Here is a 13,044-nt window from a genome sequence, read left to right as displayed (position 1 = left end):
CATCACAGGATGTCACAACCACACTCTTCTTCTAATGTCTTCTTTTTAAACAAAGGTCCAAACACACCAAAATGGATGTTCACCTGTGATGAAGGACAGCAGGAAGTCCTCTAACATGAGGTTTCACTAAAAGCGTGAGACAAACACTGAAACATTCAGTCCTCAAAGAATAATCTAACCTTTCTGGGGACATTCGTTCACTTGTTTTCCAAAAGTAAGATCAGAAGATTAATGACGATGTGTCAGGATGTGGTTAGCGTAGCTTAGCATAGAAGAGGGTGGAAACGGCTCCATTCAATGTGTCCACCTGTGGACAGCAGACATGTGACCTGTGTAATCTGATCCTCATTCAGGCAGACTGCACTTTTAGACACTTTTTGGTAGTTGTTGGTGGTTACTATAGTAACCCTGGCTCCACCCACATTTGAATACTGATGACCAGTGTGTTGTAACAGCACCTGAAGCTGACATCCTGTGTGTGTGTGTGTGTGTGTGTGTGTGTGTGTGTGTGTGTGTGTGTGTGTGTGTGTGTGTGTGTGTGTGTGTGTTTTTTTATGTGTGTGTGTGTGTGTAGCCAAGCTGTATGTGCGTCCGTACATCCGGCCCGTCATGCAGGAGCTGCTCCACGTGGTCAAAGAGACGGAGAACGACGACCTGACCAACGTGATCCAGAAGATGATCTGTGAGTACAACCAGGAAGTGGCGGCCATCGCTGTGGACATGACGCAGAACCTGGTAGGAACACAACACACACACCTCTCACAGTTTGGTATTTGACAACACATCACTGTGTGTGTGTGTGTGTGTGTGTGTGTGTGTGTGTGTGTGTGTGTGTGTGTGTGTGTGTGTGTGTATGTTTGACGTCTGTGTGTCTCTAACACAGGCGGAGATCTTCACCAGAGTCCTGCAAAGCGACGAGTACGAGGAGAACGAGGACAAGACCGTCATGGCGCTGGGAATCCTGAGCACCATCGACACCATCCTCACTGTCATGGAGGACCACAAGGAGGTCTCTCACACACACACACACACACACACACACACACACACACACACACACACACACACACACACACACACACACACACACACACACACACACACACACACACACACACACACACACACACACACACACACAGCTGGTGTCTGAACCTGTTCTCCTGTGGTGTTCAGATCACCCAGCAGCTGGAGGGAATCTGTCTGCAGGTGATCGGTCTGGTCCTGCAGAAGCCCATCATAGGTATGGCAGGTGTGTGTGCGGGAAGGGGGGGTTCAAGGGGTTTTTACACACACACACACACACACACACACACACACACACACACACACACACACACACACACACACACACACACACACACACACACACACACACACACACACACACACACACACACACACACACACAGACGTCCTGCTGTTTCTACATGTTGTACATCTGCTCCGTCTCATTCAGTGTCACTCGGTTCCTCCAAAGAGCCTGAGATCACATGACTGAGCTGTTCCAGCTGACCCATCACAGCCCTGCAGAGGAACAGCTGGTCTGTGATGGCACCAGGAGATTACATGCTCATGGACTTTCAGGGTTTCTGCTCGCTGCCTTATTGCTCTTGAGGAGAACCAAACGATGCCCCTGAGGTTTACGTTGTCCACCGCTGCCTCCAGAGGTTCTGCTCTGTCTGGACGTCATGACCCCGACACTAACCACCGTGTGGGCTCGGGGCATGCAGACACACCAGAAGGAGCTGAGCTGTTTCTGTTATGAAGAGGTGATGTCATGCACCTCTCCACCAATCACAGAGCTTTACTAAATCACTCCATGTTAAAGGTTAAGACTCGGTTTAAAGGTGAAGTTGGTAACAACACAGGACCTTTAAATCATTACAACAAACAGGTGTGTGTGAGGGTGTGTGTGTAGTTCTGTGTGTGAGTGTGTGTGTAGTTCTGTGTGTGTGAGTGTGTCTAGTTCTGTGTGAGTGTGTGTGTGTGTGTGAGTGAGTGTGTAGTTCTGTGTGTGAGTGTGTAGTTCTGTGTGTGTGTGGGCGTGTGTGTAGTTCTGTGTGTGTGTTTTTTTGTAGTTTGTGTGTGTGTGTGTGTGTGTGTGTTTTTGTAGTTCTGTGTGTGTGTTTTTGTAGTTCTGTGTGTGTGTGTTTTTGTAGTTCTGTGTGTGTGTGTGTGTATGTGTGTGTGTGTGTTTTTGTAGTTCTGTGTGTATGTGTGTTTTTGTAGTTCTGTGTGTGTGTGTGTGTGTGTGTTTTTGTAGTTCTGTGTGTGCGGGCGCTCCACAGAAAGATCTGTAAATATGACAAAGTTGATTCATAGTTTTTGAAGTGTAGTGCATATTTACACCTGCAGGGGTCACCAGTGGTTCCGCTTGGGTTTACTGTTGTTTATTGTTTTGGTTTTGTACTTTTTGACACCTGATGAGATGAAATGGATTCTAAATGGTCAGTTGGACTAAATGATGCCTCTTCAGTGCAGCTGCTGGTGACCTGTCTGTCAGAGATCATGTTCAGGGTTTCCTCTGGTGCAGGTACACAACCCAAACAACACACAGTGTTTGTACACAACCCAAACAACACACATTGTGTGTGTATGTGTGTGTTTGACCAGCAGAAGGTGTTTGAGTGCTGCTTCAGGTGGTTTACAGTCTGAGGTTTACATGCTGTTGGTGTTATATGATTAAAAAGGAATTGAATACATGAATGCACACAAGTGTGCTAATGTGTGTGCGTAAGAGAAAGTGAGACATTGTGGAGCATAGAAAATATCTGTGTGTGTGTGTGTGTGTGTGTGTGTGTGTGTGTGTGTGTGTGTGTGTGTGTGTGTGTGTGTGTGTGTGTGTGTGTGTGTGTGTGTGTGTGTGTAATCCTGTTAATTGGAGCGGTTTGCCTTGCAGAGCAGTGGTTCTGGTACTAAATGGATTAACTGATAACCTGCTGCCAGCAGTGAAAGCTGTGTTCAGGCAGAGGCTGATAAGGCAGCAGGAGAGGATCCTAATGAACTAAATGAAAGACAAAAAGGTCATTTTTCTTCAGGAAATCTGTACCAAACACACACACACACACACACACACACACACACACACACACACACACACACACACACACACACACACACACACACACACACACACACACACACACACACACAGTTGTCCACTTTAACCCTAGCGTTATTGAGTGACTCCCCAGGGAGGGGGAGGAGCAGCTGAAATTCCAATCATCACACTTCCTGAGGGTGTTACAGCTGTGAGCCATGTGGATCTACTGTGAGCTGAGACACGTGATGAGATGTGACTTCATCAACCTTTAAAGACAGCAAACCCCGAAACAGTGGGACAAAGTACATTTATTCAAGTATTGCTTTAAAGTACAATTTTGTGGTACTTGTCCTTTCATATGTAACAGAAGTTGTATTGATCAGAGAAAACTTTCTAAAAACTCACAAATGCTGCTTTTGCTTTGAAAGAAGAGTATTAATACAATCTGTTTTCAAAAAGTAGTGACGCTGTGTAAAATGTAAATAAAAACAATGATGATTTGTAAATCACAAACTCATATTTAATTGCAAATAGACCAAAGACAACATATCAAATGTTGAAATGGAGAAATTCGATTGTTTTATGAAAAATTTTAATTTTGAATTTGATTGCAGCAACACGTCTCTAAGAAGTTGGGACAGGGAAAGTTGTGTAGCGCCAGAAAAAAACAAAAAACACCTTCCTCAACGTAAAACTACAAAGAATTAGTGGATTTCATTGTCTACGGTTCATAATATCATTAAAAGATTCAGAGAATCTGGAGAAATCTCTGAACACAAGGGACAAGGCTGGAAACCAATATTGGATGGTGGTGATTTTCGGGCCCTCAGGCAGCACTGCATTAAAAACACACTATTCTGGAGTGGAAATCACTGCATGGGCTCAGGAACACTTGTAAAAACCATCGTCTGTGAACACAGTTCATCGCTGCGTCCACAAATGATGTTAAAACTCTCCAAAGAAGAAACCAGATAGAAACATGATCCAGAAACACCGCCGCCTTCTCTGGACCGAGATCATTGAAGATGGACTGAGGTGAAGTGGACAACTGTCCTGAGGTCTGATGGATCACAATCTGAGATTCTGTTTGGAAATCATGGACGCTGCATCCTCCAGGCTAAATAGGAGAGGGACCATCCAGCTTGTTATCAGCTCAGTTCTAAAGCCAGCATCTGTGATGGTACAGGACATGGCACGATGGGAGGAACTAATGTCACCAGTTAAAGACATCCGCCTCCATTTCTGTGATATAAATGTGTGTGTGTGTGTGTGTGTGTGTGTGTGTGTGTGTGTGTGTGTGTGTGTGTGTGTGTGTGTGTGTGTGTGTGTGTGTGTGTGTGTGTGTGCGAGAGAGAGAGAGAGAGATCTTCATCACCATCCTCTCTTCTCCCTGCAGAGTTCTACGAGGAGATCCTGTCGCTGGCGTTCGGCCTCACCTGTCAGACCATCTCCCCCCAGATGTGGCAGCTGCTGGGCGTCCTGTATGAGGTCTTCCAGCACGACTGCTTCGACTACTTCACTGGTACGTTACCCACCACGTTACCACACGGGCCTGAGCGGCTGGCTGTGGCCGAGTACCACCTGTTCTGGTCAGCATATTTAACATCAGACTACTTTGCATTTGTACAAACTGTCCTGACCTGTTACTTAACTACTTCCAGTAACTACCTCCAGTAACCATCTCCAGTAACTAATAGTGACTCAGACTTCAGTGTTTTCTCCAAAAAGATGCTGAAGCTAAAATACATGGCTGATTGTTTGTCTTACAGATATGATGCCTCTTTTGCACAACTACGTTACCGTGGATACAGACATGCTCCTGTCCAACCCGAAGCACTTGGAGGTCATCTACAACATGTGCAAAAAGGTCGGGTTTTGAACGTGTTCACTCACAGCTCAGAACTCACTCAGTGAACATCCTGACGGCTCAACGGCTTCTCAACCTTTGACCTGTTGCAGGTGCTGACCATCGATGCAGGTGAGGACGCGGAGTGTCACGCTGCCAAACTGTTGGAGGTCATCATCCTGCAGTGCAGAGGAAGAGGCATCGACCAGGTCAGAGTGGCTCCACAGTGTACACACCTTTATCTGGGATCCACTTATACAGGAACCACAGTGACGAGTTGACGTGTTTGCTGACGTTTACAGAAAGGTCAGAGGTCGTGGAGGTTCATGTCTGGTTGGATATTCAGCTGATCTTTTGCAGTTTTAGTCATGTAGAGTTTGTCTTCATAACTTAGATAATAACCTACGTCTGAGGAACATGTTGATCCACCAAACAACCTCTGCTTTTCCCTCTGTGTCTTTGTTTTTCCTGTTAACTTGATAAATTTCATCGTCCACGTTGCCCAGCAACAGTGTTTTTCCGACTTAACCACTTGAACGCCAAGCATAATGTGCACACGACTTCCCATGTTGGAACCACAGACTGTTTCTAAAAGAGTTCGTAGCTTCAGGTCTGAAAAATGGTTCCGATCCAGAAGTGTGTTCAGCTGCAATACCACTGAGTGCCACTAGAGGTCGGCTCCAAAAAGCCTCCGGCTCCATCGACTCCCATTCAACTTCTCTCATCAAATCCAAAGTGAATAAAATGTGTCCACCAGTTATCTCGGTGTTGTTAGCTAAAGTCACTCCTTCTTCTTAGTTTTCTGGAGGTCCATCTGAAAATAATCCCTCATTCATTAGAAAAGAAGATTCAAGAAGACCCGTTTTTGGGGGCATGTCTGTTTGATTGACAGGCCTGTGGTGACATCACTGCTGTTGTTGCTTGGTTACAACCTCCCACCGCCACAGGAACTCAAATGTCCCTTTATGTGCTCCTGTGAGATGATTTCAAACAGGACTGTGGCATGCATCTTCCTACCACAGTTGGTTTCTCCCAGCACAAACGACAACAGTTAGATGAATTCTTGTCTCCAAGGTGTTTATTTCCACCAGAACCATACACTACCTACATACACACTTTCTGTGTACTGATCTGTCTCACAGCCACCCTGCTGCTCCGTGTCCTCCCTCGTGTCTGGTGTCCTCTACTCCCTTTTATCAAACCAGAGAGGGACAATCGGGGATCAGTTTCAGCTGAGGCCCATTAGGCCTCTTCGTAGTACCGTTCCCTGAACCACACCCCCAATCAGTCCCTCCTGCAGCTGAGCCAAACCATGCCCTGCCACCACAAGGACATTTCATGCTTCCAGTGAGTCATTTAGAGCGTGTTGTGATGTCAGAAGTCCAAAGCTGAATGTTTGTAGAAGTCCAGATGTCTTCATGCTGTCTGCTTTACAACTGCTTCTTTCTAACATCATCACTGCCCTGCTGGTGCTTCCCTCCTGCAGTGCATCCCTCTGTTCGTGGAGGTGGTGCTGGAGCGCTTGATGCGGGGGGTGAAGTCCAGCGAGCTGAGGACTATGTGTCTGCAGGTGGCCATCGCTGCTCTGTACTACAACCCAGCGCTGCTCCTCCACACCATGGACAACATGCACTTCCCACACAACCCGCAGCCCATCACGGCCCACTTCATCAACCAGTGGATGAACGACACCGAGTTCTTCCTGGGGTGAGCAGTGCTTGCTGCCTGAGTTAGTCAGGGAGGAATGTTGTGGATGAAATGAGGCTCACAGGTTTCACTCAGAGTTCACAGGAGTGTGGTTTAAATGTTCTTATAGGAATGTTGATTGCATGTTTGGTTGTCATTGAATGAGCGGCATGAATGTGACAAGTACAGTTTGGAGGGATGGACAGTTTTATTTGTATGAATCTGTACAGATCTGACAGTTAATCATCTGCAGGGTTAGAAACAAACAAATACATTTGTTGTTGTGAAGTCGGTATGACGGGTGACGACTTGTGCTCTCACTAACTGTCACTAACTAGACTGTAAGATAAGATGAGATATAAGATCAAGATACAGGACAGGACAGTTAGTTGTTACAACATCTTAAGAATAGAGGCAGGAAAAAGAAAAGTACACAGAAAGACAAAATTACAAATATGCAAGCAATAAAAAAAGAATAGAATAAAAATGAATTAATTTTCTTAGAAAATTGTACAAAAATAAAAACTATGTAGACAAAATAAATAATAAACACCCTAATATGTAGAGAATGTAAAGAAAAACATAATTATTGCATATATATTGCATATATATGTATGTATATATATATGTATATATATATATATATATACATACATACATATACGTATATATACATACATATATATATATATATGCATGTGTGTATATATATATATATATATATGTATATACACATACACGCACACACGTACCCAATATCCTGCTCAAAAGGTATGTTAAACAGCTGATTGAAGGGATTGTTGTTTGATTTGTGCGTTCTAGCTACTGCTAAGCTAATGTACAAACTATTTCCCCGTTTATTGGATTTAAAAAAGGGATCTTATGAATGTAATGTGTGATTGTAAACAATGCAGCAGCTGAATCTAATCATTATGGAGAACAATGAGATGTTTTTTTATGCTTATATAAAGCTTTCTGAGAGTGAGATGAGAATAGTGATGTCATCCTCATGTCTGTGTTAATTGCACAGCTGGAGTTTAGCCTAGCTTAGCATAAGGACAGGAAGCAGAGAGAAAGGGCCGGTCTGGCTCTGATGCCAAGGGAGGAGAGAAGACTACAGAGAAAAAAAGTCCAACATCTACCAGCACATTTTCATTCGTTCCTTTAGTGAAGTGTAACACTGGTTTGAGGGGTTTTAGTTGTTGATTTGATGGAACATGTAGAGAAGCGCTGCACACGGAGGAAGAAGTAGTTCCAGATGCAAAAAAAAAAATCAACTTTTTAAAAGAATTTGACTGTGAGCTGTTAAGATGATAGTTGGTATATTTTTTTAATCTTTGGACAGAGCCATGCTAGCAGTTTCCACCTGCTTCCAGTCTTTATGCTAAGCGAGGCTAAAAACCTTGAGTAATCAACTCCCACATTAGATATCTGTCGTCTCATTTCATCCTCAGACAAGAAAACGGCTTCATTCTTTAATTCTGAATATTGTTTAGCTTCATCGCTGCTTTCCGTTAACCCAGTCAGTCCCAGGAGGTGTTCATGGATCTTTAGGACGTCCCCTCACTGTCTGTCCTCTGTCCTGTCCCCGATCCACTCCCCAGACTCCATGACAGGAAGATGTGCATCATTGGGCTGAGCGTGCTGATAGAGCTGCCCAGCCGGCCGGCGGTTCTGGAGGGAGTCGCTGCCCAGATCGTCCCCTCCATCCTGCTGCTGTTCCTGGGCCTCAAACACCTCTACGCCTCCCGCCTCATCAACAAACCGGACCTGCTGGCCCGCGCCGGGGCTCAGGACGAAGACCAGAACGGTGAGACGAGATCAGGGAGGAGGAGAATGAATATAGACAGATGAAGCAGGTAGACTCAGTAACTAAATGAATGGAGACTCTCTTCCTCTGCGTGAGCTCTGATTGGCTGCAGCACATTCACCGTCTCTCCCACTGGCTGCACTCGGCTTCAGTCGAGCGTGAAGGAATCCGATCCCTGAAGCAGCTTGCTGCTGGTGGAGCAGACTGATAAATGACGTCTTTAAAAGGCTTCGATTTCATGGCATTAAATGCTGCTGAACGTTCTTAATAGAAAAGGTCACATTTCCTCCGGTGAGAAGTGGTTCTGCTTTGAACTGCTGTTAGTCGGGAGAGAAGGAAACGAAAGGAGCAAATATCATCAGTAGAACAACGCTGTGACCTCACGCCTTCGTCTGGCAGATGTTTGTTTGGAAATAATTCAGCTCACACATAACGATGAATCGGACAAACTCTGAAAACTGTCCATGAAACATGCTGACATGAGTCCATATACACAATATTGTGAACAACACGCTGACGTGACCGTTCACATTCGGAGGGAATTTATTCAGCAGCTGTGGTTCCGGCAGATGTACTGTCACATGTAGTATGTACTGTTACATGTAGTATGTACTGTCACATGTAGTATGTACTGTCACATGTAGTATGTACTGTTACATGTAGTATGTACTGTTACATGTAATATGTACTGTTACATGTGGTATGTACTGTTACATGTAGTATGTACTGTTACATGTAATATGTACTGTCACATGTAGTATGCACTATTACATGTAGTATGTACTGTTACATGTAGTATGTACTGTTACATGTAATATCTGTTACATGTAGTATGTACTGTTACATGTAGTATACTGTTACGTGTAGTATGTACTGTTACATGTAGTATGGACTGTTACATGTAGTATGGACTGTTACATGTAATATCTGTTACATGTAGTATGTACTGTTACATGTAATATCTGTTACATGTAGTATGTACTGTTACACGTAGTATACTGTTACGTGTAGTATGTACTGTTACATGTAGTATGGACTGTTACATGTAGTATGGACTGTTACATGTAATATCTGTTACATGTAGTATGTACTGTTACATGTAGTATGGACTGTTACATGTAATATCTGTTACATGTAGTATGTACTGTTACATCTAGTATGTACTGTTACATGTAGTATGGACTGTTACATGCAGTATGGACTGTTACATGTAATATCTGTTACATGTAGTATGTACTGTTACATGTAATATCTGTTACATGTAGTATGTACTGTTACATGTAGTATGGACTGTTACATGTAATATCTGTTACATGTAATATCTGTTACATGTAGTATGTACTGTTACATGTAGTATGTACTGTTACATGTAGTATGTACTGTTACATGTAATATCTGTTACATGTAGTATGTACTGTTACATGTAGTATGTACTGTTACATGTAGTATGTACTGTTACATGTAGTATGTACTGTTACATGTAATATCTGTTACATGTAGTATGTACTGTTACATGTAGTATGTACTGTTACATGTAATATCTGTTACATGTAGTGTAGGTCGTGACCTCTGGGCTCAGTCTCTTCCTGTGATGGCTGACCCTCTTCCATCCTAACACCTGCCTCATGTTGTGTGAACAGAGGAGATTCCCAGTGATGAAGACGAGGTGAATGAGAACCGTAACGCCATGCATCAGCAGTCCAGCATGCCGGCGGGCCAGGGAGGCGAAGACGACGAGGACGACGAGGATGAGGACGACTACTGGGATGAAGAGGGCTTTGAGGGGACGCCGCTGGAAGAGTACAGCACACCTCTGGACTACGACAACGGAGAGGACGAGTACCAGTTCTTCACCTCGGCCCTGCTCAGTGAGTCCCACATTCAATCACAGAAAGTCTGTCTCTCCTGGTTCTATGAGACCAGAGGAGGAAGAACTGCACGAAGGCACCTTCAAACAGTGTACTGCACCTTTAAGACAGTGAGTTTTATATATATGTATATATGTATATATGTATGTATGTATATATATGTGTGTGTGTGTGTGTGTGTGTGTGTGTGTGTGTGTGTGTGTGTGTTAGGGGTCCAGAACACGGATGCAGCGTGGTACCAGTGTTTGACGGCTCCTCTCAGCGATGACCAGAAGAAACAGCTGCAGGAGATCTACAGCATCTCTCAGCAGAGGAGGAGCACCGCTGCCAAGGGACAGTGGTGAGTGTGTGGGTGGGTGTGGGTGGATGTGGTGGGTGGGTGTGGCATTGGTGGATGTGGTGGGTGGGGTACAGAGATGCAGACAGAGGAAGAGTGATGCTCAGAAGTTGAGTTAGACTTCTCTGAACATTAGCCTGAGTTCCTAGTTGATCCTACTTGTTCCGAGTTGTTCCGAGTTGTTGCTTGGATGCATTAGTGCACATGGCATGGGTAGCTTGAACATCTGGAAGGAAGCATTAATGCTGAATGATATATTCAGGTTTTGGAGCAACATATGCTGCCATCCAGACAACGTCTCTTTCAGGGAAGGTCTTGTTTATTTCATCAGAACAACGTCCAACCACATTCTGCACGTATTCCAACAGCATGGTTCTCTAATAGAAGAGTCCTCTGATAAACTGGCCTCCTGCAGTCCAGACCTGTCAATCATTGAAAACATCTGGAGCATCAGGACATGAACAATACAACAAAGGAGACCCTGAACTGTTGAGCAGCTGAAATCCTCTATCAGGCCAGAATGGGACCACATTTCACTTTCAAAACTCCAGAAACTGGTCTCCTCAGTTCCCAAAGGTTTCCAGAGTGTTGTTAAAAGAAGAGTTGATGCAGCTCAGTGGTGAACATGATCCTGGAACAACTTTATAGAGACGTGTTGCTGACATCACATTCACAATGAGATTCTATTTTTATAAAAAAAATAAAAATATCTCAGTTTCTACATTTGACACGTTGTCTTTGGTCTATTTTCTATTAAATATGAGTTTATAAGTTTTAAAAATCATCAATGTTTTTATTTACATTTTACACAGCTTGTAGTTCAGTTTATAGCAGTTTAATGCCTAGAGGGGCCTTTAAAGTGCCCCTCAGTTTTGACCTCACTCTGGTTCTGGTTTCAGAGTTCTGGACAGACGGACGGCTGCAGACGTGGAGGACAGGTCACAGAACGGGGGCAGAAAAGGAACTGGTCTGACCTGAAGTGGATTTCAGTCCAATCTGAACAATCTCAGTCCAGCTCAGACCACATGAGGCGTCACGGATCCCATCAGAACCAGACCGAGCAGCGGACAGTGGGCTCAGAGCAGTCGGGGACTGGTGGACTGTACAGGACCCGACTGGAATATTCTGACACCAGGACCGGACCCGTGTGTGTGTGTGTGTGTGTGTGTGTGTGTGTGTGTGTGTGTGTGTGTGTGTGTGTGTGTGTGTGTGTGTGTGTGTGTGTGTGTGTGTGTGTGTAGGTCTGCATTATAAATGTAAATGTTCTTGACCAGCAGAATTCGTTATGGTTTTTGTACAGTGCAGTCCGTTGGTGAGAGAGAGTGTGTGTGTGTGTGTGTGTGTGTGTGTGTGTGTGTGTGTGTGTGTGTGTGTGTGTGTGTGTGTGTGTGTGTGTGTGTGTGTGTGTGTGTGTGTGTGTGTGTGTGTGTACTGTAAGTACTTCGTCTCCGTCTCTATAGCCGAACACATTTTATCATCTCATGAAGCGACTGAGCAGCAGGAGGAGCATCATGTCTGTCAGGGTGCTTTGTATACTGACTGTCGATGGACTGGGAGGTCAAAGGTCAAAGACGTGCGGCCTCCAACTGAGACATCACGCGTATGAAATGTAAAACGGGAGCGGGATGTTTTTGTCGTTCTGTTTCTTCCTTTGACTTTTTGTTTTTGTAACGTTTTTCAGAACTAATTTAAGAAAATCATAAAAGTTCATGTAACATTTTTCTGACTTCTTGTTTTGTCTATATTCTGAATAGATTCTGGAGGTCAAAGGTCACTGATACCTCAAAACACAAGTTTGTGGACATAACTCAAGAATTCACACTAATTATGACAAGAATTCACATGAATGTCTAACAAGAGGAAATGATGTTGTTTTATTACCCAAAGGTCAACGTCACTGACATCATGTTCTGCAGAAAACCTTTTCAGGTCCAATGTTCAGCACAATAACTCGGTGACGCTGATGTTGGGCGTCCACTTTGACTTCTGGCTGTCTGGTTGAAGATGTGTCTGTGGAGCATCGCCTGCTGTCATGACAACCACCTTGTTTTTCTATCAGAGTTCAATTTATTGGTGTCTTCACTACATATGTGAGTGTTGACACTCTGTATCCACAGCTGTACTAGGAGAGGGCGGGGCTTAATCCAGAAGTGGGCCGGAACTAACCAGAATTGCTAGGTAGTTGATCATGAATTGATAAATTTACTATTTATTAGAAAACTATTTAACGAACAGCCCCAGAATTGAGCTTTAGAGGAATGTTTTTATCACGAGCGTGAGAGAACTACAGACTTTTTTTTTTTAACCTAAACTGGTTACAGTTGAGCTACAGTCAGAGAAAGTGTCAGGCTAGTCAAATAATAATAAAAATAATAATGTATTTGGACAGACATGCAGGGAGACGGACAGCTGAGATAATAATTGTAGTCATAAGTGTCCTCTATGGTAATT

At 44.0% G+C, this 13,044-nt stretch overlaps 1 protein-coding gene across 4 annotated transcripts in view; it reads left to right on the top strand.

Annotated features, from left to right (window-relative positions):
* Positions 1 to 12,312, top strand: part of ipo8 (importin 8) — a 26,036-nt gene extending 13,724 nt beyond the window's left edge. Inside the window, exons 15-26 of one of the 4 annotated variants that reach the window (XR_011310312.1) lie at positions 575 to 735; positions 884 to 1,009; positions 1,177 to 1,252; positions 4,443 to 4,568; positions 4,816 to 4,913; positions 5,006 to 5,101; positions 6,379 to 6,599; positions 8,183 to 8,388; positions 10,029 to 10,256; positions 10,467 to 10,596; positions 11,493 to 11,969; positions 12,032 to 12,312. Coding sequence is in view for 2 of the 4 variants with exons in the window: in XM_069688196.1 (XP_069544297.1) it covers positions 575 to 735; positions 884 to 1,009; positions 1,177 to 1,252; positions 4,443 to 4,568; positions 4,816 to 4,913; positions 5,006 to 5,101; positions 6,379 to 6,599; positions 8,183 to 8,388; positions 10,029 to 10,256; positions 10,467 to 10,596; position 11,493 (1,469 nt within the window). In the remaining 2 variants the exon portion in view is untranslated. Of the gene's footprint in view, positions 1 to 574; positions 736 to 883; positions 1,010 to 1,176; positions 1,253 to 4,442; positions 4,569 to 4,815; positions 4,914 to 5,005; positions 5,102 to 6,378; positions 6,600 to 8,182; positions 8,389 to 10,028; positions 10,257 to 10,466; positions 10,597 to 11,492 lie in introns of all 4 variants that reach the window. The other 3 variants (XR_011310311.1, XM_069688197.1, XM_069688196.1) reach the window with 3 other exon arrangements.
* The last annotated feature ends 732 nt before the right edge of the window (positions 12,313 to 13,044 follow it).

Source organism: Brachyistius frenatus, unplaced genomic scaffold, assembly GCF_029030835.1.
Source record: "Brachyistius frenatus isolate BFR_SWC_R1_liver_20210118 unplaced genomic scaffold, ASM2903083v1 Contig_543, whole genome shotgun sequence".
Classification (NCBI taxonomy): domain Eukaryota; kingdom Metazoa; phylum Chordata; class Actinopteri; family Embiotocidae; genus Brachyistius; species Brachyistius frenatus.
Note: the sequence above shows the minus strand (reverse complement) of the source record. Positions and strands in the feature narration are given on the sequence as shown.